This window comes from Anoplophora glabripennis, unplaced genomic scaffold (assembly GCF_000390285.2).
Source record: "Anoplophora glabripennis isolate ALB-LARVAE unplaced genomic scaffold, Agla_2.0 scaffold270, whole genome shotgun sequence".
NCBI classification, from domain to species: Eukaryota; Metazoa; Arthropoda; class Insecta; order Coleoptera; family Cerambycidae; genus Anoplophora; species Anoplophora glabripennis.
In genome coordinates this window covers 434005-461818 of record NW_019416411.1, presented here as the reverse complement: position 1 = coordinate 461818, position 27814 = coordinate 434005, and the positions used below count along the sequence as shown (strand labels likewise).

Here is a 27814-nt window from a genome sequence, read left to right as displayed (position 1 = left end):
TATAAAGTAAAACATATTCTAAGAACTGTAGTACGAGTGAGTGGTATTTAAAATTTCCATTTTCACCTATAGTAGAAATTACCACTACAACCTGTTCATTATATAATGGAATCCTATGCGAGTTCAGAAAACGTAATAATAATACACCGAAATGCTTTGGGGCTATTCGTGTGAGCTAACCCTACTACCTGAATCGTTTCCACAGCTTCGAACGGCCTAAGTACAACTGGTTTAGTCAAAGAAAGGTTACCGGTGTCTTTAAAGGCTTGTCCGTTCCAGGAACCAAGAAACCATAGTTAAGTCTTCCTTATTTGTAGTAATACATCAATGTAAGACGTCTGTTTGTCTTAATCCAATATAATATGTATGTTCATATTTCTCTGGCCTTTCTCTTTCTTATATAAGACCGTTTGTTCTTAAAAAAATTGCTATAGTGTATACAGTTTCTTGGTAAAATGAATGGAAATCGCAAGACTTCAGGAAAAATTGTAACGAAGTATTAATTATTATGTATTAATACTATGTATTAATTAATATCAAAAACAGAAAGAGAACATTATTTTTCAGAAAAACGCAAACATCAAAACAGAACGCATAAAAATGTATTTTGAGCAATTAAAAATTGACACATCAATTGTATTGTTATAATAATGGTATAATGAACTTCATGTTAATATATATCGACATGATTTTTAAAACCTAATTTGTTCTTTATATGGAACATCGAACAGTCAAAAGCTAAAAACATTAAAATGGAATAAACGTCTCTAGCATTAAAATTTAAATGTTAATTAATCAGTATCAATTAATCAACGTAAATTGATGACACAATGTGTGTGAGTAATGTTAAGTAAATTAGTGATGCTGCTTGTTACAAATTATACGAGTATGTTTCTGTTTTGTTTTTAAATAATAACATTATTCAAAACATTTTTATAGCTTGATATTTTCCGTTAACTCTTTTAAAATGATCTGAAAGGTCAAAGATCAATTACGATCACGTCTTCAATTACACGATTTATAAAGGGCAGTGTCAATTTTCTTAGTCCGTGGGTGCAGATATTCGCAAAAATTTGATAGACACTCCACCAGACAGGTTAAATATTGATCAGGTTCAATAAAATCAATAAATCTATAAGTCGGCAATCGGATGACTCAGTGTTTGTTGTTTATTAAATTTGACCTGATCTTAAATGTCAACAAATGTTAGTCCCAGATACGTCTGTCGGGAGCCTGAATATTGCACAAGTCCTGCTCCGTAAGTATACACTACTTATTTTGGGAATATTAATTACATTTAAAAAATTCACAATCCATTTGTAATATTTATCGAATTTCTGCTGCGTTTGTCAATTTTTGATATTAAAAATGGACGTTATACAGGGTGATATTATTGTCTCTAGATTAAATGGATTGGTAGGTATGGTAGGTACCTACCATGATTATTGTAGAATGAAATGCTCTAAATCCTAGTCTAATATTTGCGGTATTACTATAATTCTTAGCAGTCAGTAAGCATTACAAATGATCAAATAACTATTAACATATTTGTATAATTATATAACTATTAACATATTTATATAACTATATATTACTAGTACTTACTAATAGGCACTGTAAAAGTTACGCTTATTGAACACCCCATATATTATTTAATGTAGGTTATGAACACGTATTATTTTTTTAACACCGTCATGGTGGTTACATTATCTAACTAATTAAAAATTATTTAGTTAAAGAGGTAAGATTTAGTGAAGAGCAGATTTTGAGATATCTTTGATTTTACATTTTATACGTTTTGAAGTCTGTAAAAGAGCGATAAGAAATAGGTAAAATCTTTGAAATGTCAGCTCCGTGTGACGAAGTTCTTGGTTGTAGTGCAGGTCCTAATTGTTTTTACATTCAAGTGATTCCTTGACCTACTTCTTTCTGTAGAAAGCAAGCATTAACCATCGGCCAAGTCTAATCTATAAAGATGTGTCCTAATTCATCTGTTCCTTTATGATGTTCATATTTACAAAGCGAAATTGCACTTTAAGACACACCAGTTTAATGTAAACAATAAGTTTGTTTACACGTGGCAAATTGTGACAAATAAACGATTTAAAACAATAAGGTAATGGTTATAAATAAATAAAAAAAATGTATGATGTTAAGCCGATATTAATTTTATCTCTGTGATAAAAATAAACCGTAAGATATTGATAAAATTCTTCCTATTCTCAAAAGATTTACCTACTCAAAATAATAATAACATTTAATTGAAAATGACCTCACATCTTTAAAAAATCTGGTGAAGACACGCTTCAAGGAAACGCGGATGACAAAATGCCACAAAAGTAGATAAACTGTAGGTAGCTGAAATATACATAAATGTATATCAGTAATAATGAGAATAATCGATTAAAATAATAAAACGTGAATGAACAGAGTGACATGTAGAAAGTAAAAGAAATCACAGAAAAAAAAACATGAAATAAAGACGTCAATCAAAATCTGGAAAGAAGAATACGATATTTAAACATAAAACTTGTAAAGTTCATGGAATTCAATAACGAACTATAAGCTGAGACAATCTACAATACTTTAAATGTTATTGCTATAATTAATAAAATTTTAAGAATGTATTATCAGAGAAGTAGGTACATTTATAAAGTTACTAAGTATGAAAATATTCATTTTATCTTTCAAGATGCACTAGTCGGTGCAGGATAATTGAATGAATTTTTTTTCCTTTACATGTTAATATTGTGAAAATTTAACTTTGTTTTTTGCAATGGTGTGATGCATAATATTAATTTTGATGAAAGTGTTTCTTTTTTGTATGTATTCAGTTATTGTTTTCAGTCTTGAAGGAGTTCAAATAAAAACAAAACGTCGGCTAAATTTTTAAAATGTACCTATTTTAAAAATATCCTATACCGACTAAGGCAAATTGAAAGATAGGTACAGAAAAACGGCACAATTAAAATTAAATATTCATTTTGTAGAGAGTGACAGGTCAATTCCAATTTAATGTTCAAAATTCCTATTTTTCTTAGGTCACGGGCCGGTCAAAATAACAGAATTGTTGGAATTCAAATGTATGTAAAGTAAACATTGCAAAGTAAACGTTGCATAAAATGGAATTAATTTTACCTCAAATCACAGAAGTTTCATATCCAGAAATCTATTTTTCTGAACATCACGGTAAATTTTAATTTAAGCTTCAAATTTTTTAACTGGTGTTTGTAATAACACCTACAAAGTTTTTAAAATACACATGTGTAATCTGGTGAATCACCTGCACGGAACTGTATCAGTAGTTTAAACTAGATGATGCAAAATTTATTCCTATGAAATTCACCTATATTAAGGGTTATTAATATTACCATCCACATTAACAATACAAATTACGCTTACAAAATACAGTTTTTTTCACAATGAGAACATAATGTGTAAAATTTAATAGTTAATCTAAGAGATTAATGGGTTTATTAAATTCTATCCATGCAAGCAACATAATTACTAATAGATATCTTGTAAAATTTTGTATATGTGTAGGTATATGCTTATATACTAAACCTAGTTTGTGACATGCTATATTTTTGCCAGAAAATTATAATTTTTGGATAGATTAAGTCTACCTTCTCTGAATATTTAGAAATAATATATAGGGTGTTCTGTAGATCAATGATGTAACTATAGGGGGTTGTTTATTGGATCCAATATATTTTTGATGGTAAATGAATAGTTTTAGATTTATTAATGTGTATTTAATTTTAAGAAATAATAACCGAAAATGGCTAGTTTTTCGTCTAAATTGACTTAAGGAACAGTCTTTTAAATATGTCATGGACTTATAAAACACTCTCCTGTTCCGCCATTTTATACGAAATAATGTTGGTCTGATTAAACTTTTGTTAATTTGAAAAGCTTGATAAACTACGTCCAAAAGAGGATAGTTTATTTCAACAACGATATATCTTCATACATCTGAGTTGTAAAAAATGAATGAATTTCTACATGATGAAGAAGCAGTGTCTGGCAATTTACATCAAATTTGGATGTGAAAGTATATTAAAATCGTTTTTGTGCAATAAGTCATGCGATCATGAATTTTTCTTTGGCCTTGAACAGGCATCATCAAATACCAGCAAATTTATATTATACCGCTCCAGCTAATAAACAAATGGTGTAAATAAACTATTTCCTGCAATTAGATGTCAGTATATGCCCAAGCACAATTTTTGTTCATGATTCTTATACAGAATAATAATAACAAAAGTATAGAACGATACACCGATAAGATTCTGATACTTATATTTCTACTTTTGAAATGATCATATTTCAGTTCTAATAATGTATAGGGCTATTAGACGTTGATAAAAGCAATATCTTTCTTTAATAATATGGACAGTTAAACAACTGTGAATTGGTTACATCCAAGTATCGTTGAAGCTCTTTTTGTCGGCATCTTGAAATCCTCACACTGGCGTTTTGGAAAAGAGCGTGGATAATTTTGGTGTTTAGGATTATTTACGTGAAGTTCTATTTTTTTCTTAAAACGCAATCGAAAGCCGGTTCTTCACCCCCAGACAAATCATCAGGGGCTGACGTAGCAAGTGCATATGGCTCCGGCTAAGGGAAAGTAGGGAGGATAAACCACCCCGGTCTATGTATTGATTTTCATCACCGTAAATGGGGTTTCGTGCCTGTCACCTCAACGCGACACATGCGCTCTGAGTCAAAATATGTTCGAACAGTGAGATATAGTTCTACTCGTAGTTGGCTAGAATCGACTTTTTGTATATGTGAATATTTTTTGATATTATAGATTTTATGAATGATTTAAAGATTTTGTGTTTTATATGTCCTAAAGGCAAATCCTCAGGATTTTTCAATTAAGGTTATTAGAAACATGAGTAAATAATTAATATAGAAGTATTAAATAATATATTGCAGTTCTTTCGGAAAATAGCGCTTCGTGAAATGGAACTATAATATTTTAATCAATATTATTATTATTATTTCAAAATCTGTTTTTATTTAATGGGTCATGGTAAAAATTTAAAATCTAATTCCTAATATATCCACTATGTATAGCTCGGTACATTACAAATACGACGATTTTTCAATTAAAACAACATATTTTAAAATACTCGTATAATTTCGTGTTAAAGATAAAGAAAGTATGTTATCAATAAAGTTTTTAACTAAATATCAATAGAGTTTCAAGAGAGTGGTGAATGCGTGGAAATGATAAATATTACTGTGTCGAAGAAAAATATTTATAGAACTGAATACACTAAATGACCTTTCATCTTTTGAAATAATTTCTGCTTCTACAAATTTCAATGAACTTATAGGCATGTTTAAAACTATTTATTAGATTATTTCTATATCGCAGAATTTTCTCATAGTTTGTTTTTCGTTTCAATGAAAATTATCTCCAGGTATTATACTTGCACTGCATTTTTTTTAATTTGAAATTTCTGCACTGGTTCTTGTGGAGATAATTATATGCCTAAATAAATTTAAGGTTTCGACATCAAAATTTACATAAAAACGGTCGGTCAGTTCACGCCATAACGAACCACTGCTTGGTTGACTGACATGGTTTTTTTCAGGATTACTCTTGTACCTTTTTTGCTTATTTAATGTTGGAGTCGACGTATCGCATCAGAATTGTGCATGTCCTGAATAAGTGGCATCCAATAGTCGCCTCGTAAAGTTATAATAGATTGGCCTTTAAAAATAATGAAAACACTAAAAAAATACTATGTTCAAAGTTCAATATTGATAAAAAAATATATAAAATCTAATACGTTGGGGCTTGGAGTTCATGTCTGTATATGATGTAAATTATACCAAAATAGGAAATTCGTAGGAGGGAACGTCCATATGAATATGACTCATTACTACGACTAACTGAGATAACATGTATCATATACGCCACAGACTTAGTCGCATTTTCACTCAAATATACTCGATATCCAAACCGCAGTGAAACTAATACAGCTAGCCACATATTAAAGTTTATTTATAAATATTTTGAACTAAATAAGGAACTGACGCAATCTTAACCTGAAGATATGTACTAATATCCTCAGCCAGTGGTTCCCAAATTTTTGTAGAGTAAATTCATTCAAAATTCTGGTGGTAGAATAGAAATGCACGAAGTGAACTAGGATTAGACCAATGTCTAAACGGAAAAACCTTTACTAACAACACATATTGGAAATGAAATACAAATACTAAAGACTGGGAATACCAAAAATGTTAACTGAAGTACGATGTTCAACTTAAAGATGTGGATAATGAATATATTCCTACATTTGTATATGAAATGTTGATATTGAGGCTTTCAAACTCTTGCAGAGAAGGTTAGGATATATAATTAACTAAATGACTAGATTTTCACTCGATTCGATCCATTGAACATCTAGAAGAAGCAATTTCCAAAGAGATTGTTCTGGTAAATATTCACTAACCCAGATGTCTACCACAATTTTTCCTTCTGAAAATTCCTAGGTATGGAACTGATGCCATCTAATATCAGCAGGCAAATGACTGTCTCTTTTTGTGAAGCGAAATTTCATTTAGAAAAAAAAAAGTACAGAACAGTACTTAAAATTATTTAATTTAAATTATTAAACACGTATCAATAGTTAGCAGCCAATAGTACAGAAGATTATTAAAAAAAGACATACGAAGCATTAGAAAATCACAACATTGTGCAGGATTAGTCACTATAATCTGACAACTTATTGTGAGTTTATTATTGAAGTTACAAAAAAGGTTTTAATCCAAAAGCTTTAGCTTTTTTTAGTGATTTCCATTATTCTATTGTTTTTTTCTAATACTGTATTGTAAAATTTCATAAAAAAAGCTAAAGCTTTCGTATTAAAAACTTTTTTGCAATTTCAATAATAAACTCACAATAAGTTGTCAGATTCTAGTGACTAACCCTGTACAAATGAGGAAGACATAATGAACAAGTTTTTCTCTCTGAAAACTGTTTCTTATCTGCTGAAACGTATGTTGAAACCTAATAACAACCATGACTAAACCTGCAACTTTACACTGACGTCATTTTCAAAGTCAAAAGCAACACAATACCTACTCTGGGTATTCGACAAATCTGCGAATAATAAATCACTGCGGAATTCACTGCATTGCCTGGAAAAATACTGGATACATGCTCTACCGCCAGTTATAAACTGATGTAGAAAGTGACACATTTAATAAACTTTCATAACACGTCGAGAGTGAAATGAGAAAAGTATTTATTACGCTTAAACTTCATTAGAGACCAACGTTATAATTTGTATATTATTAAATTTATTATAATTCCAGCTGTGGTAGCAAACGTATTTATTATAAAGTTTCACATGTATGTAGATGAGTATTCTTATCCGTTTCTCCAACTTAAATTTTGTGAAGAGAAACGGTATTATTTCCCAAAATTACAAAAAAAATGAACAGTTATTTATTATACAGGGTGTTAATTGAGTTCGTCGACAAACTTTAAGGGGCGATTCTTTGTTTGAGTATGGTTTTAAACTAATAGTTTTTGAGATACGAAGTTAATTGAAAGAAATAAAGAATTGACGGACCCTTGTTCATATAACCTTTTCAGTTTAAAATTACTCAAAGCATCCCCTCAAAGTTTGCTTGATACACTGTGCGTAGGGGCAAATTAACTTATTTAGCTTGTTTCTCTTAAGCCCCCTTTACATTAACGTTTATGTTGAACCGCGTTGCTTCAGCAATATCAAACTTAGGCACATAAGAACAGGCAGTCATGGCTGGTGTATGAGAATGTCGTAATTTATAAAATGAGCTGCTACCAGTCTAATATTTTTATAAGCTTCAAATTCATATAAAACATTATTTTTTTTAATACTAATTTATAAAGAATTGTATATGGAATCGCATGCACCTAGTCGGAGATAAGATTAATTATTAATTATTTACCAAACTTTAGCAATTGTTTGTTTTTGACTGTTTACAATTCGGCTTACTTTACACCTTCCTCAAATATTTTTTATTTGTTAAAATACATTATTTGCACTGCAAACAATGAAAGCTCTCTTTCAAAGCCGGTACATATAGATAAGGTACATCCATACACAAGTAATTTTGACGCATCCCATTCAACAACAAAAGAATATTAACTTGCCTGCCTTGCGGAAAAGGTATTCAAATGAGTTACGGACGACAATGCCTTATTAATAAAATTATATTTATAAAATATTATGATTTAATTCATCAGATCCTTCTAAGATTAGTTTGAGTCACAATTTTTAACTACAAGCATTTGATCTGAATACTTTCGTATTGTAATTTCAATAAATAATTATATAGTAACAATTTTTGGCGCAATAAGTTTGCTCAAAAAATCTATTAAAAAATTGTCAAAAATCGCTGTACTTGAGACACTGTTTTACATATTTCAATAAATTGAATTGGAATTATTTAACAAATTTAAAATGATCAACTTTTAGAATAAAAATAACAGAGCAAACCATTGGCCTAAACAATTACCACAATTTTTGTATTACATATACAGCTACCAAAAAAATATACTTATTGTATGAGGAAAGGTAAAAGAAAACATGGTTAAGATAAATCATCATCACAACTAGAAGTAGAACTATGAGAAAAAACACTTACTCGTATGTACTCATTATGCTTAGTACGAGACTTTCATAAGCGATTAATTATTATCAAACTAGTTATGGCTTTATTATAATGCTTAATACAACTTCATTATATCAGTAATTTTTGTTTAATATTAATGAAGCTCGTATAATAGGTAGTTATCGTAATACGTGCAATATAAAATATCATAAAGTAGATAACAATAGGTTTATTGCACTGCAGTGGAAAACGGAAATTTCAGTTTTATTAATACGATTTCGTATTGAATTTGATGCAGTATAAATATCATCCACATTACGATCATCTCATGTTTCATAAAACAAATAAATATCGGATATGTGTATTGGAAGAGCCTTCATTTGGGCACTTGAAACATTTCATAAATAAATAAATATCGGTTACTAATAGTAATAGTTTATACTATTCTAAGAACAAAGCTATTTTGGGTAACATAAACAAGCAATATTCCAGATTCCAAAAAATGGAAAGATCTGAAGAATACTGTATCATTATCTGGTATGAAGCCAGTTTTGTTCTTTTTGTATTTCGAAAATGTAGAAGTAAAACGGAGTGGCCAAATTTGTTCTTCGAACATTTAAAATATCTGCAGAATTTAAGCAGAATAATAGAACTGTTTTTAGAGCATAAGTTAAAAACAAAATTAACATCACTGTCATACGTTTATGAACAAATACATAAAATACGCTGTTACGACAATGAATTTAAATTCCAAGTCCTTTATTAGTGAAGTATGCAAAGAATGCCGTCTAGCAATTGCTTTCTGTGGCTTTATGGGACGTTTTAACATTTTCATTTTCTTCAAGATGCAATATAATTTTAAGTACTCACACCCATGGTTAAAAGCATAAAATGTCTGAAGTGATCGTTTACAATAACTGAAGTTTCAAAATCGTTTCGGGTATGTGTTATTTTGTTTATGAATTATTAACCTACATAGTTCAGCTATAAATAATTTTCACCTAAACATGGCTTGCTACTCAGCAATCTCAGCATACTTCGTTTTGGGGGCATATCTGTAATTCATTTACCTTTCCATTTTTTAATAGAATTGCTAAATTAATCCTATAAGGAATGTTTCTACTGATACTAATTCTCTTAGTTTCCAGCGAGATATACTTCAATAGACTTTTGTATATTCATGTCCGATCTAGAAGGTCCAACAACTCGATTTTCGCACCACTCACTGGTTATACTTACAAAACTAATTCACACAATAATAAGTCAAATATACTTTAAAATTCATCGTTTTTTTTTAAAGTTCCAAACGGGTTAACAAATAAAATTTTTATTTACATCACACTTTCTAAATACCTGGAGCTCGATTCTTGACGGTGAGAGAATAGAATGCTCCCTGGGGAACGTTCCCTCATTTCGCTCTACTACTGTTCTATCACAAAATTCATACTGTATTCTTGACACAAAGGGATCGAGCCATGAAAGTGAAGAACGAGGAACAATGTTGTCAAATGTACCGACCAATCAGAAAGCAGTAAATAGGCGGTAGAATGAAAACTAGTGATGAGCTATTTATGAAATAAGTGCTACTTATTATTGTTATTTGATTGTCAGTGTCAGGTGCAGTCTAAAAAAGAAATAAAATGGAAATCAATTAAAAACCGAAGCTAAATCCAGTAAGTTCTAAACAAAAAGAACTTAAGAGATTATATTGAGAGTAAAAAACAAATGTACCAGTGTACATCTACACTAGAGAAACAATGAGGGCTAACTGGGAAGAACTTACAAATATTTTAATACTATTTTAAGTATATCCATTTTATTTTATTATTATTTTATTCGGGTACTGTACAATCCTTCAAGTAAACATAAATTATACGAAAGTTCTCAAGGATATTACCACAAAACAGTAACTAGAGATTACAGACAGATTGCGGAATTCGTAATTTGTGAAACATGTCAAAAAATATAGGGTTAGGTTTAATGATCCCCGCCTGTTCGCCCGAAAATATCAATAGAAGAAATAGGGAACAATTCTTCTATCATTACTCGATAGAACACCATTCAAGAATACCGATTAATGAGTTCCTTCTACTCCATATAATTCAAGAATAAAGGCCCTGTTGGACCTTAATAAATCGATCATTTTCGGTACCACGCATATTTGACAAATACGACATCTGTTTTTCTTTTTTCTAAATTCCTACTAAAAATTGGATCCCTGGTCTTGGATCTGTGGTCAGTGATATCCCGGCCTTTTTGGGAGACGCTGTATATTACAGTTAAAGCAATAACAACAATTCTTGGGATTTTTTAATAAAAAATAGATACCAATCCAATTTTAATAATATGTCGTGGTCTTTTATTCAGGTATACAAAATAAAACAGACATTATCCTTAAACAAATTTGGTTCTCTAACCTAATCTAAATTTAGAATGATCGATATAGGTAAAGTAATTCAGTGAAGTAATATTTGGGGTCGCAATATCTTTCCGCACGAATGAAAAATTAAACTGAATATCCTGCTTTATGTTACAAGTCTTGTTGTAATGTTCGTGACAAAAATGCATCACCACCTAATCGAAGTTTTTGGCATGCAGCATTTATAAAATTTGACCTAAAATCGATTTAAAATGAATAAAAAGTAATATGAATTTATAATTTGACAATTTTTTTTGTAAAACGTATTTTTTATGACACTTATAATAGCCCATTTTAATCACCCTCTTTTACTAGACTATGACGAACCAGATTTGCATTAAAAAATAAATAAATCTGATAAAGTGTCAATATGTCGGAGAAAATTTCTATTTAAAAAAAAATATACCTATTTATCGTTAAAAATTAAATATTCCTACGAAAAAATGTGGGTAATTAAAATGGTATTTCAATTAAAATACCAAATGTGAACCTTTTATGTATGATTAACTTATCATATTCTTCTTTTCTGTTACGGCTTCCACAAACAACAAAAACGCGGTGTTTGTGATGTGAAATATACTGGTATATGCTCGGCTATATGTCTACCTGTCCTTCTAAAGTGAATCGATACACGTGGGCCAAACAGCAACAAAAGCTAGTTGGCTATTTTCCATTAGATTGAAATTGCGGTGCGTCTTCCCTTGGCGTTTTATCGAACGGAATATTTAATTTAGATGGCGATGGCGTCGCGGCGCTGCAGTTGAAAGTGGCGCCTGCAAGTCTCTGTGGGAAGACCTTACGCCGACACTCCCCCATGACTAACGCGAACAACTGTAATCGAGAGTCGACTGAACAATCGACTTTTTACAATCATATCTCGTAATGTCAGTGGATATTTTTTTATTAAAAAAAGGGAGAAAGAAAATAGGGAAAAATTTGTAAAATATTTTAATATTATTGTGTCAAAAATTGTCAAACTGACTTAATTGACGAATTAAAATGCGCCTTATTGACTGGAAATACAGTTCTTTGTATCCCTACTATTTCAATATTCAAAATATTGAATGCAAATTGTTTATAAATGGTTCTTCTCGGTATCTGTATGTATATCTAACATAATCTGTGTTTATTTAATATTAAACTGTATACAGGGTATGTCATTTTATCCCTGGATGTCAGATTTGAGACAAATAAAAATCTGTGTACATGAAAGTATGCAATTAAAAAAAAACATTTCAAACATCATTTCACTTTCTTTCCTACTTAAATATCATTTTTAGTTTTCACCAGCCTTATTCTTTGCAAAACTCATTTCTATTATACCCTTACCTTTGATCTCTGATACTTATTTAATGGCTTCAATGCGAGCGAAGCCGCGGGTAAAAGCTAGTATTAAATATATTCAATAATTATTGTATCTTCACACTATCAAAAGCTATTTCTATTCACTTACCAATTTGTTATTAATAGCAATATTGTAAAAGGCTATAAAATTAAATTTAAATAAATGAAGCATTTTCAAAGGTCGTATGACCGTATTTTTTGTCCTATCAGCTACCATTCGTCATTATTAGTAATAGAATTGTAATACAAAACTTCTGCAGTAACAACGCACATATAAATTAGCTCATTTAGCATGGGAATTACTGAAAATTATAAATATTTATTGTGCAGAAGTGCATAAAAAAGTAATTTCTTATTTAATAGCTTCATATTTTGTATCTTATCTGATATGAGCAGTGTCACTACAAATATGTTTATCAGTAACAAGATTGCTTCATATTGCGATTTTATCTTAAATCTTAATGACATGATAAAATGCCTGGAGCACAATGAAAAAGTCTGTAATAAATTTCATTCTTTAGATAGGTTTCGATGACTTCGGAAATACCCATTTTGTAATTTGTTGCATCGAAACCAGTCAATAATATTAGATAGATAATTTAAATAGTAACGACAAGGTCTTGATTGAATAACGTTGTATGATAGTTAACAATCTTTCACTATGTCATAAAATGAACTAATAGTTACTTAGAACTAACCATTTTAGTCCAACCTCCCATAAAAATGCTTTTAAAATATGTTCATTTTTTTTTCAAAAATAGAAGACAAAGCGGATGTTAAAAATTTCTAGTAATTTTAGAGAAGATTCGTTGCCATATTTAAAACAATTGTATGTAGTAATTAAGTTTTGAATTGAAAAGCCTACTTTTATGAAAACCAAAAAATATAAAAGGTTTCAGTCTCGTATTAGTAATTTTAAAGGCTACAACCCAAATGTATTTTTTTTATACATAAATTCACTCAAACTTTTTCTTGAATTGTTTTATAAAACAGATTTAAGTACAGGGTGTTTGGAAAAGTTTGTACAAAATTTAATGGGGTGAAAGTAGAGTCAAAAATAGTAAAAAAAGTCCCTATAAATATTGGTCCTCCGGAGCACCGTAACTGAGATATGGCTCTCCAAAGGGGTTTTATCATTTGGATATTTTTTAAAATTACTTTCTTTCTGATCGAGATAACGGAAAGAAAATTTTTAATGAATTAGACTTTTTGAAGAAAAAATGTCGCTACTTTTTTTTCGAATTCTACGTAGTTTAGTCAGAAATAATTATTTTTTAAATATTCATTAAAAAATAATATTATTTGCTCGAAATTGAAAGGAATAATAAAAATTCGAAAAATTTATGTTAAACGTACATAGTTACAAAACTATTCTTATTCATAACTGATTTTGATGAAACTTATGGTAGTTAAAGACCCTTATGGTATGATTATTACCCACAATTTTCATTCAATCAGAAAGAAAGTTATTTTAAAAAATATCCAAATGATGAGACCCCTTTGGAGGGTCATATCTCAGTAACGGTGCTCCGGAGTACCAATGTTTATAGGAACTTTTTTTATTATTTTTGACTCTACATTCACCCCCTTAAATTTTGTTCCAACTTTTCCAAACACCATGTGACTTAAAGATGAGGTGCATAATGGAGACTTCGATACTAGTGCTCAAATAATTAACCGTTAATAAAAAGGATTTTGAGGAATTCAAGACTCTTTTTTGAAAACCAGTAAATGAACAAACATTTACCGATTTTTGAACTTCAGTATAAAAAGGAAACGTTAACAGAATAAGAACAAACTTTTTCCTAATTTAATTATTCCCTCTCTCTATCGCGCAAGAGTTGGGATTTCACGCAACGTATATTTATGAATATGCCTACAGGCAAATTTAAATTTACTTTGGTATATTATTCATGAATTAATATGCATGAAACACTTTCCCATCAAACGTTACGCGATTTACCAAAATGCTAATTATAAAATCTCCCGAGTGCTACATCTGCATGCCTAATTTTGTTACTGTTTATGTAAAAAATTATTTAAAAGTAAACTTAAATACATATATTTTTTTCTAAATTTAATGTGAGGTGCACTACAACCATATATGCAGTCCGTACAATATTTGTTAAGAAAAGTATAAGCCAATAAAGTTCTATCATCGGAAACACTGTAACAATTTACCGCGGTAGGGGCGTGCCTTTAAATTTTCCACCAATGTCTGAAGTTTGAAACCTTTTTTGTATCTACAACTGTATAATAATTTTCTGTTTTCCACTGTCTCTATGTAGTTATCAGTTTTGAAATGTCTGAGTTTATTCTGTTACGAGTATTAAATTGAATACAGAAATCACAGGTGGCAGTGATAAAGCAAATTTCCCAAGGGGCATTAGGAGATAAAAGATGGAACTATGACAAGATCTCAACAAGTTACATAGTTTAAGTTGGCCTATTGTTACAGCGTCGAGGTGTTACACGTAGAAATTTAATATATTTTGTTCGGAACACTAAAAGTGAAAGACTAGATACAGCAATTAGTTAAATGGTAATTGATGCCATTTATAAAACATTATTACGGAATCTGTTCAGGGGATAATAATTAATTATTCTTACAAAACTGTTTGGTGATACACGTATCTCACATTTTTTTTGTTAACCTGTGGATCAGTTCTCCAGAATTCTGAAGCACTGCGGCCAATTCTGCTCTTTTGTGCTTTCCGCTGTTTATTTATTCTTTAACAAATTTGTTCTTTGGCATTTCATGTTGTATATTCGCTCGATATTAGTAAATGCTTCCTTAATCCACAGTCCTCATATTCAACATTAATTTATTCTCTTCAGTGAGAAAACATCCAATTTCAGTTGATTTAATTTAAAAAAATCCTGAGTAAGTTATAAACACACCTTGTTTGAGTCTTTATTGTAATCTGGTTATTGGAGCATACGTGGATAAGCTTTAAGCTTACGTAGGCAAATCTCCCGAAAATTTCCGCCAGATACCTATACATTTATAGCGTAGATTTTTGCTTGGTACTGTTATAGGGAAAGCTCCTAGCTTCCTTGGCACCTTAGCCTCAGTCCTACCACTCCAACTTCTGTTCTACTGTCTATTTTGGAGCCATCACTAAACCATACCAGCCTCCATTATTTCAGTGTATTATCTAGCACGCAATGTACGTATATTATTACTTACTCGCCGTCTTCTGCTATCGGCATCATAAATGACTATTAGAGTCCTTGTAGCAAGGCGCTAGATAAGCATAAACAATTTTAAATTTGTGTTATTACTTAAGTCTTTTACCAAGTATTTCATAGCACGACTTCCCCCGATATTGTCTCTACTGCTGCTACTTTGCTACTTTTAAATGTTGTAACATCAGTTGATTATATGTTGTTGGATATATTTAATACCTAAGTTGAAACCTATGTACTGAAATTCTCAGTTTGCATACAAGATAGGGATTAAATATTCAAATAAAGTCGGTGAAAAATCTGAAAGTATCTTCGTTGAGAGTTGTATCCAATGATAAATCTGTCCCTTTACCTTTTCATTTAATACATTCGTGTTACATTAATTTACATATCTATAGGATGTTTTTCAAGGCCCAGTCAATAGAACTATAAAAAATTGTCTCAAAATATTAACACTGTTGTACAGTGCCTTTGATTTAAGAAACAGTTTATAACCTGTTTTAAATAGTAAAACTCGGTAAATATAAACTTAATTTGAGCAGATTTTTCTGTAAATGTGCTTATTTATTCTCATTGTTATAAGTAGGGAGTTATACGTAGGTGTGCGTTTTCCTCAGAATTAACTATTTTTAAAGATATTAATAAAATGGATGATTTCTTTTTGCAAGAAGAAGTTACAGCCTTATTTTTTCTCGGTAGGTAGTAATTTATTTAAAGGAACATCCTCTATAAATATTATGCTAACATTTTTTCTAGATTAGTAATATCATCGTAATATTTAACGTATCTGTCTGTATATTTCGAATTGAACTTATTTAAAGAAATGTTATAAATCACAGCTACAGGTATTTATTTTTCTTACTAACACCTTACGCATACCACCAAATTATAACTTAATTTTAGATTTGCAACAGTTTCGAATCTATTTGAAAAATATACCAGAGTATTTTATACTAGAACACTGAAAGTAATGTGGGATACACGACACACAACTGCTAATGTAAATATAACATTTAAACTTGAAAATCGGTGTAATGGGAATGTCAATGTTAGGAAGAGTAGGTAGTAAGACATGCTCGGATGAACGTGGCAGAGCTGCACAATACACTAAAATAAACTGGTCTATGCGTTATTACATTGTCATAGTAGTGGTCGTTTTCTTGTATAATGTATAATTCATAGAAAAGATCTAGAGATCGTAGACATTGCTAAAAATATCGTTAATAGCTAAAAGTTAGGTTTAAGTTGCATTTTCTACCTGGCTTTTATAATACTCCAATGGAAGTCATTAATACATTGACTATATCGTTACATTTACACGATCAATATAGGTATATTTGAGTACATTCTGAAATAAATACAAAGGTGTAGTGGTCGTATCTAGATAAGAAAAAAAATATAAAATCGTCCTATAGTGGCCTGAATAATTTGTTTATATCATTATTATCGTTAAAATGAGGTGGGTGACCGAAATGTTTGATTAAAAAGTAAAATGAAGCTTGATTTATACACAGCAAATGAATATTTATAAGTTTACACAATCACTTTCGCCCTGATGCATAAGAATTTCAGTTATCAACAATATTAATTCTCGAAGGTGATCCACAATTTGTTGAATGCCCGTCTACGATACATCACTGCAAATTTCATTGTAAAATATACGTATTAATGTCATTCATCAGAAAATTAAAATATTTCTCCGTTTTAAACATAAAAAGTGCACTTTATTATTTCATTTTTAAACATAGGTAGAATAATTATTATTAAAGTGTGGGTATCTCCGTCACCATTTAAGATATATCGCCATTACCAAAGATGTACTATTCGAAATGTGTTAAAATAGACATAAACAGGCTTAGAGCTACACATGTGGTAGTTATAATGGGTACTAAAATATCCAACGAAGGGATACGTGCTTTCGGCCCTCTTAGCGATTAGTAAATGCAATTAGAGAATTATCTGTTAAAGTAATTAAATTAACATAAGTAATTATCTAAGTATTTAGAATGAATAACGCTGCAAATAATGTCCTACTGTAATTGTTACTAATAACTTGTACCTAATAGAACTTTTTCGTGAACATAAACCATAAATCAATATTCCGTTTACATTTGTTTTCTTAGGTTTAATTTTGGATGCAATATGCATTATATTAACTTTAAGAACCGTACTTATCTATTGATCTAACGATCTGACACTTTTATTTTCACATAGCTAATAATTAAAATTAACAGAAAGCAGTACACATATAACTGTATTGTACATGTGTTATACAAGGTTATATTTATTCAACTGTTACTAAATATGTCTTATCTTCGTAGTTTCGAATTTGGTGGAAAAATTAGTGGATACAGATTTACTTACAACAACGCCCTTTCATCGACAATAATATAGCAGGTGGAAATATATAATTTTTCTTTATTTTCATATTAATTAAATGTGGAGTATTTTAATGTGCTAATGCAAGTATACACTTGCATAGTATTTTGCCCTGCTATTTTGTTCAATTTCTTAGGTGTGCAGGCTTGTTATACTACAAATTTAGTACGTTTTAAAATAATAATTCGCCCACCTTTGGTACCCAGCCCCGGAAAACAGACAGCTTATGTGTAGATAAAATGCAGTCTTTATTCCCCTCCATATCTTCCAACACTATGAGTTGAGTTTTATAAGTGTCTATATACAGGGTCGGAAAGTCGCCATGGTTCATCGGCCGTTACGTGAGAGCGATAAAGTAAGTCATAGAAATCCGTGCGATAGAGAAAGATGGCTATAATGAAGGCGTCTAATAGTCACCGCCCATTTCGCCCTTCCACAAATGGAAGTGGATCTTATTAATAATTTTATTTTTGGTTTTGTGAGAAAGTTTCCTTAAAAAAATTACAAAGTATTTTTAGAGCTCCAAAAATGTATTAAAAAAAGGTCACATATTCTACTTTTATATATGTCGAAGTCGTAGGGCTAACTTGGGCGTTAATATCACTACTTATGTCACTCATCTTCATGAAATAATAAGTAATACCGTATATGAAAATGATTTAAAATAAAATGTTACAAATAAAGTACTCGAGGTGTTTTATGACAACAACCATAGGCCCGATAACGAATCCACGGTCAACAGAATAGCAGTGTACTCACGTCTTCAATGCTCAAGTAGAACTGCTTTCAGTACATATCTCTCTGTACTTCTCTTCACTCGTCAGGTCAAAATTATTCTTAAATTAACCAATAAAATTCGTTATATCCTAGCGATTCTCTTAAAAAGTAATTTTAAGGTAAATGCTATCTGTCTATCCTTTGACCGCGGCTACTTTGAGTGACCCGTAAGTCCCCTCAAACCCAAGCTTGCCAACATAAAACTCTGGAATAACATAACCGGCTTAATTCACAAATAACTATTTCTAAGTTTTATGGTCTAGGTACAATTTATAAAAGGGTATTCCTTGAGTAAAGAATTCTGGAATTTCCAAAGTCTGAAGGACTCGGCCTGTGACAAATACATCTATATATTATTTTTTAACGGGGTATCCTTTATTTTTAATATGTTTGAAATAATATTTACTTAAGTTTTTGGTTATTCTATTTGGGTATTTTTTTGACGTAAGAGTTTATTTAGCTAATTAAATTAAAATGTTAATAATATGTCAATTTTAAACGCGAAATCCAATAAAATATGAATGAAGTGAAGTATGTTAGAAAAAATAGAAGTAGAATCGGTCACCCTGTATATCTGTAAAGCGGATATTTTTTTGTAGTAGAAATATATAAACTAGTGCAAGAAAAAATTGCATTTAAGCATATGTATTGCTTTATATAACTTGCAGAATATATTTTTAAATATGTAGTAAAGTGTTTACATAAGTGAAATTTCTAAGAAGCCGCTTGCCTTGAGATCAGTATAAATCTAACGTAATATTGTCCTCACTAAATATGGTAATGTCAGTGTGCAGTTTTTTAGGAACACCTGTTCTTTAATTAAATCAGTTTCAATGGCCCTTGCGCCGCTTTTACCTACTTGAAAATGTGCAACATTTAAAATTAACCCCACATATTGTGATTTTAAGTTATTATTTCCTTATTTATTCAACAAATTGTGAATTTTGAACGTGCTAAAATGAAAATGATAAATTTAATATTTATTTTACAGAATGTGGTGGACCATAACAGGAAATTTTGGCAACATTCTTCCCATAGACTGGTCAAAATCATACGCGAGGAAGCTGCAAATAAACGCTCTGCATTTAGAAAAGGTAAGATTCAATTATTGTTTTATTGGACTCGGTTTAGACATCTCTTTGTAACATTCCTATGTTGTCACGTACCTTTAACTTTCAAGTACGTACTTATAAAATAAAAGTTTTAGCAATTTTAGATAAAGGTAAGTTTAGTTAAATCATTTTATTTTGACCTCAAGAATATGAGATGGATCCAGCATAAGGTATATTGAGACACTCTGGACAAAGTAATAACTATGGCGAATATCAACTTTAATTGATTTCGATTAGGTCAATTTGCAAGACAAAATTAAGTAGGTACTGTACTGTAACTGACATCATAAGTGTTAAATGTTAAAATGCAAACAAGCCGTTGTAAAATTTTAATTTGAAGGTCCATCTTGTAAGAAAATTTAAAATCGTGAATACAAACCACAAATGTTATAAGTAGTCGATAAAATTAAAATGTACTTTTAATTCTAACACTACAAAGACATAATATTATCAGAACGTCATATCACTCATAACATCATAATACAAGTATGTAACTATATAAATATTATATCAATAATTGCAATAATTTCCATCGTGCCTTTGTTATTTCAATAAGTGTCCCGTATTTGATTATATGTTTATTATCTTATCACAAGATAAAGGTACACGTTTAGAAAAACTGTTGAGGAGTGAGTTATATATTGGTTATCTTATGAATTACAATGTTGGTCAAATTAGGACAAAGTTGCGGAACTCGATGATGATTTAACATGTCGAAGAGAAATCTGACCTATCTTTTTTGTTTTGAAGTTAACGGCAAGAAACTGAAAATTTAGATTTTCGTTTTTATTATTTTCTTCAGAAACGGAAATACATGAAAGTCACAGCAGAATGATTTGTCGTGGCTTGCTTTTTTATTTTTACTAAATTATTTACTTTTACAAAGGGTGCTTTGGAAACAAAACATTCAATAATTTCACAAAATCAAATTTCGAGTTCAGGTAAATTTTTATTGACAAGTGACCTAAAATCGCAATAATCGCATTAAGTAAGCCTTCAAATTAATTAATCAATAAATACGATTCAAATCTAGTTGCCAATTAAATTTTGATGCTGTCGATGAAAATTTAACTGAACATCAAAATTTTGTTTAAAATAATAATGTTTTGTTTTCAAAGTTTACTCTTTGTAAACGTGGATAATTTAATATTTTAACGAAAATAGACATCACAATATACAGATCATACAAAACACATTAAATTTTCGAAAAAATAAGCTCAATTCAGAAATGATAGGTGCAGTTCTATACATAAAAAAACAATTGAATGAGAGCCCTATGATGTAGCTCGAAAAACGGACACTCTGTATATGGATAGGTCCTATATGGTGATGTTAAGACTACAAACTACATTATCTCTTTTTAACATACCTTTGTTGTTCTCGGTCTAGGTTCCATGGGGGCGGATCCGCTATTGGGACCTTTAGGCCGCCCTGAAAATGGTATTTCGGTTTTTGTTGTTAGTTCTACGCTACAGACAGAACCGTTCCTAAAACAATGGTCAAGCCATAGAACCAGGAGCAAGGACCAAAATCAATATCAGGGCGGGCCTAAGGGTTCCGATAGCTGTTCTGCCCACACAGAGACGAGCCCGAGAATAACAAGGATGAAGCCCTTAGCTGAGGCCAAGAAACTGTATTTGTAAGTCTGTATCTGGCAGGGACTAACCATGGTACTTTAAGCTTTAAGGTCTTATGTGACTATTTCCGATTAGATTATTAGGAAATTTTTAAAAATTAGTTCGAATTATTTTAAATACGTTTAAAGAACATATGAAGAGTATACTAAACTTTTCTGTTGTCAAAAATACTTTGCTCAAAAAAGACGCTAGACTTTCTAGAGTTCTTAGATTATGTTGTTACTGAATAGTATAATGCAATATACGAAACAGGAAAAAAACAGTTTGCTGGCTACCTACTTAGGAACACCTATCGACTGTAGAAGAGAATGGCAAATAATAAACATGTATGGAAAATATAATGAATACTTAAGTTAGAGTCTGCCGAATAATTTACTAAAAAGCAGGTGTTCAATATTTTACCAGAAAGATTTATTTTTTAAGTCAGAATACTGATTATAAGCCAGAAATTAATGTTTTGTGAAATGCAAAATTGTGAATGCAATATTTTATTTTGCCGAATCTTCTAAAGCAATAAAATAATTAATAAATACCACTTAGGGCACATTATCGTGATGAAAAAACAGTGTTGTATCTATCAATTTTTACCGAAAAGAATGAAGATGGCTATTAAAATAGTAAATAATACACCAGCAGATCATTTAGGGCCTTTATTTGTAGACTAATAGTTCTACTTGTTTCCTCATTAGTTCCTGCTTAAACATTAATCCATCTAAAATTTTTAGTCACTCTACCTCCTTTTAAACCTCGTATCATTGGCAAACACTTAACAAAACCCATAAATTTAAACACATAAAAAAACTTAAAAAACTTAAATTGCTCAAATGCTAATTCATATTGGTGTAGAAAATTTTAAAAAAATTAATGTCATATGATGATATTAATATTTTCAAAAATTAGCATAGTAAAAAACTAAAATTAATTAAAATAATAACTAGTATAAAAAACTATATATATTAAGAATTGATGTATAATTTTTAAATAATCATATGAATAATGTTTAATGGCTTTAAAATGTGTTTCTCATACTTTGCCTTGGTGTTTTTAACTGTACAATGAAAACAAATTGAATTAGAGCAATGTAAAATGATGTCATGCTTTTTATGAACTTAATCATCGAAATACGACCTTTTCTAGTTTTATATTCAGCATTGTTTTATGTTAACTTGTAAAATAGCTATACCATAAAAACATTTATTGTAAGAATGTAATATCCCTTCTATCTTATATCTTCAGAATTTAATTAAAACTGAAAATGTTTGTCAGTTTTAAAAAAATCTGCAATTTAATTCTCTGCAATCAGGATCAGTTAAGTATGAAGCCATACGCTGCCTTGAGTCATTTCAATGCATTCGCGACCCCACTGAAACTGTCTTGATCAATATTTTACTTCGAAATAATATGATGTAGCTTCGTCTCCATATAGAGCAACCACTTGTTCATGTTCTCTTGTTAAAAATTTATTTTTGATTCATTCATTAAATACAAAATAACGGAATAAATACATTTTAAATTTCAGGGATTTATCTTATTTAAGTTTTTTTTTCTTTGGCTAGGAACCACAAACCCCAGAAGATGATCTAGATTTAAGTTCGGAGGATGAAGCAGTGGCGAGCGATTTAGATATGCATGCACTTATCTTAGGCGGCTTAAACCAAGACACAGAACCACTAAAAACTGCTGATGAAGTCATTCAAGAAATAGATGATATGATGCAAGATGAAACCAGTTCATTGGATGGCTCACCAGGTTCAAGAGACTCACTGATTGAAAATAACGAAGTAATGGAAAAAGCAAAAGAAGTTTTAAGTTCTCCATTGTATGAAGATAGTAAGTAGAGTTTTTTCACTTAATATCAAGTCTTTTTTTATTTCCCATTGTTATAGAACTGCGGGATCTAAGCCTTTCCCAGCTAAATGAATTGTTCTTGGAGCTAGAAGTTCTGATTAGGGAATTTTCGGAAACACTGATATCAGAACTAGCTCTTCGGGATGAACTTGAGTACGAAAAGGAGTTAAAGAATACTTTCATTTCCCTTCTTTTAGCTGTGCAAAACAAACGCAGACAGTACCACGTTGAGAAGAAACGGAATGCAAAAAATTCTGTATTGAAAACCCCTAGCGGACTGGATCCAAAGGTATTGAACTGCAGCACCGAATTACGTGAATGTAGAATTCTTTTTTAATTTTTATATTTTTGTTTTAGTATTTAACAACTGTAATTCCCTATCACATAGACAGTGGACCTCCAGATAATCAAACTTTGCAGGTTCTTATTAAAAGTAAGTAATAGTGAACCGAAAGAATTTACGGTGTGGCGTGTATAATCTATAAATTTAAACTACAGCTTTCTTGTGATATTTGTAACAGAAAATTCTTATACGAAAAAGTTCTATCTTCGAGTTTTTTTTTTTGTAAATTAAAGTTCATTTATTCAACAAAACTGAAGGCCGACCCTGTGTTATTTATTAAAAACTTTGGAAATGTTTTTATGCGACCTGAGATGCAACCTTATAATTTAAGTCGGTATAATCTAATTCTAGACATTAAAGCAATGGTTTTAGANTTAGTATTTAACAACTGTAATTCCCTATCACATAGACAGTGGACCTCCAGATAATCAAACTTTGCAGGTTCTTATTAAAAGTAAGTAATAGTGAACCGAAAGAATTTACAATTATACAGGGTGTGGTGTGTATAATCTATAAAAATTAAACTACAGCTTCCTAACGATATTTGTAACAGAAAATTCTTATACGAAAAAATTCTATCTTCGAGTTTTTTTTTGTAAATTAAAGTTCATTTATTCAACGAAACTGAAGGCCGACCCCCCTGTGTTATTTATTAAAAACTTTGGAAATGTTTTTATGCGACCTGATGATGCATCCTTATAATTTAAGTCGGTATAATCTAATTCTAGACATTAAAGCAATGGTTTTAGAAACGATTATTCTATGTTTGACACAATTTTTTTTTAGTTTTAAAAGCCATTAATGAAGACAGCCCTACAGTACCCACCTTGCTAACTGACTATATATTGAAAGGTATGTATTTATTAATTAGTTAAGTTATTAAAAGTATAATCTCATCAATAAACTCACTAATTATGTTTTTATATTATTAAATTGATCCAATAAAACTATTTTATTTCTGTCTGGTTTAAAGTATATTTTTGAGATCAATCGTTCAAAATTTTTAAAAATTTTTTTTTATATTGAAGCGTTTGTAAACTATCTCTTTTTTTCAGTTATTTGTCCAACGTAAGCACAAGATGGATCAAAATATAGCCTCAATATATTTAGCGAAATAAGCTTTGATGACATATTTTGAGTTGCAATATTAAATATTTATTTTTTACTCGTTTGTTATAGATGTAAACTTTGTCCCACACAGTAAAATCGGGCCTTAATAATTGAACTAGTAATGAAAATTTTATAACACAAAACATGTAACACAGTTACTCTAAGGATAATATATGTCTCCTAGCTGTTACCTTCTACCTATTAGTATATCGGCAGATTTAGTGTACCCGTTAGATTGGCTTCTTGTAAATTCTTATTAAATCTTGCACTTTAGAAGAAAAATAATGCAATTATAAACTATGTACCAAGAAGTTTAATAAAAATATGCCTTCTAACTATGTAATATTAAAAATGTAGAGTAAAATTCGATATCAGGTTGACTTGAAGCTCTTTACGGCAGCTAGAAATAATTTAATATTTCGAAAGTAGTTTCAGTAATTGTTCGTATTATAAAACGGGACTAAAAATCAAACATATTTGCTGTGTGGTACAAAATAGTTGTTCTTCTGTAAATTACGTATGATTTGTTGTAAATATTTTGCTTAAACATTCTAGTCTATTGTAATATAAAATGACAATGTGAAATGTTAAGTAATATACCTCTTTGTCTGTATGCACACATCTTCGCTATATTTTGTGCAATAAGCACCTGTAACTCTCGTTTCCAAAAATTTAGATACATAATTGAAGATTTTACAGTCGTTCCCTGAAATTCATGACTTTTTTAAATCAGATGTAACCTGTAACTTTTTAGATCATTATCCTAGACCATTTGTAATAAGAAAAACTTTGAGTCGTTTAAAGATGGAAACTAGAAGACATTGTAGTGGTAAATTTAGTTTGGTGAAAATAATTATAAGAAGTTTTAATCCTTTGCAGTAATTATTGTTCGATGTATTTAACTTGAATATTACATACACGTTCTGTGTTTAACTGAATTTTATTTCAAATTACCGATTATTTTGGTAGTATCTGGGCAACTTTATTATTGTATATTTTTATTTTAAATGTTACATTTTGTACAAAGTGATATTAACTTAAGGATATTTATTGCTATATTTTCATATTCTTGCCAATTTTTTTTCTTTTTTGTTTATTTGTCAAGATAATTATTGTAATTGTAAATCTAGGTCATTTTAAGATCTTTGTCTAAATGTTACCTGTTCTGACAAATGCCTGTGTAGATCTCAATTACAAATAAATCTTTGCCCTCAACATATTTTTCAATATCCATGTTAATACCTTTGAAAAACTCTTTTTAGGCACCATTAAAATGAAAAAAATAAAATAAAAATAATAAATGAAATGAAAATGACTGATTAATACTTGATCCTACTATTAATTCAATTTCATTATTGAACCCTTTGATTGAAAGAAATGCGATAAAATAAAATACTTATATATACAGTATGTTTCATTAACACAGCTACACAAAAAAATAGTCTGTACTTTTCATGCAACATATTTATCCACAGTGTTTTTGCCTACTGATTACAAATCCAGTGTCGGAATTCAGCTATCACATCACAGGAATTTCCTAACCTCAAAAAATAGGTCAAAAATAGCAAAAATTCACAAAAAAGTGCTAGGAAAATTACAAAAGTTTTTTTTTTTCTATATTCAAATGATCATTTATATGAACGTGAATCGGCGGTCAGAATTGATTATTCTTTTTCTAACCTCAAAAAAAAACGGGTCAAATTTCAAAAATAAGATTCGCGCCAAATTTGGTATACGAGGGTTTTCGGGGTCGCTGATCACGGATCCGAGGTCAATTTTGCAAATTTCAAGATTGCGGATTCAAGATGGCCGGCCAAATTTTCAAAAAATAACACATTCGCGCCTTTGATATACGGGGATTTTTGGGGGCGCTGATCACGGATCTGAGGTAAATTTTGCAAAATTCAATATGGCGGATCCAAGATAGCCGACCAACTTTTTAAAAAAATAACACATTCGCGTCAAATTTGGTATACATGGGTTTTCGGGGTCGCTGATTACGAATTCGAGGTCAGAATTGCGAAATTCAGTTTCTTATATTTTTGTTTATAACCTGAGCATCCAATCATGTTTTAACCTTTTTTTTTTTTTTAAAAAAATAAAGACCACTAAAATTCTGTTTCACCAGTGGCGTAAAATTGTCCCGACCTTAAGCCTCTGGTAATAGTGAAAGTATTTTTGATCACAATTTAAAGTAACTAAACTTTTGCCAAATATAATATGTATTAAACAGTATCAAAATAAAGGGCAAAGTATGACAAAAAAAGTTGAGATAGACTATCTGAAGTCAGTTATCTGTAAGTATATTAAGTTAAATCTACATATTTTGGTCCAAGGACTATCCAGTTGCTATATGTCTAATGAAACACTTAATTCCCAAATATGAAAAAATTTACATCGAATTATGTCATTATTGCTAAAATAACAACCTCCTTTGAGGACTTCAGTAAACCATATTCATATTACATGGTCAGAAATAAAAAAATTGGAGTGCAGGAAGACTCAGGATATAGGCAGAGGAGACTATATTGAAAAATGACAAGACATTTTTCTGAAAAGTTGGGTATCTTTTGTTCATGTATATATTTATTGCTTGAAGTAAAACCACTCAGTTTGGTATGCATCTACTCTCCTACACGACAATATTCTCGAGAAGTAAAAGTTGCCACTGTTGCATTTTCGCATCACAATCTGATTTAATACATGTGAACTTTGCTAGCCGAGTCACTGAAGTAAACTTAACTAACTATAACTTTGATCTATCGCTTCACGGCAGTAACATTGGGAATTAAGAGGTACGAGGAAATAGAATTGATGGACTGCCTTAAAATTTTGCAGGTGGTTTTTCACTATTTATAGAGCAAAAAGTCCATTTATCTAAAAAATGGGCAACAATTTTGACCATTCTGATAAACTTTAAATTTAAGCAACAAATACTTACATGAAGTTTTTTACACACGAAAATATAAGGAGGAAAGTTGGGTTCAATTGTCAAGTACAAAAGTATTGATAATAATATATTTTATATAGA

The 27814-nt window shown here is 30.2% G+C and overlaps 1 protein-coding gene across 1 annotated transcript in view; it reads left to right on the top strand.

The window, feature by feature from the left end:
• Positions 1–25998, top strand: part of LOC108911246 (fasciculation and elongation protein zeta-2) — a 28762-nt gene extending 2764 nt beyond the window's left edge. Inside the window, exons 2-7 of the mRNA XM_018716129.1 lie at positions 19725–19827; positions 23039–23312; positions 23369–23619; positions 23688–23763; positions 24460–24525; positions 24729–25998. Coding sequence (XP_018571645.1) covers positions 19725–19827; positions 23039–23312; positions 23369–23619; positions 23688–23763; positions 24460–24525; positions 24729–24745 — 787 coding nt within the window. The 3' untranslated portion in view covers positions 24746–25998. The remainder of the gene's footprint in view (positions 1–19724; positions 19828–23038; positions 23313–23368; positions 23620–23687; positions 23764–24459; positions 24526–24728) is intronic.
• Positions 25999–27814: the final 1816 nt, after the last annotated feature.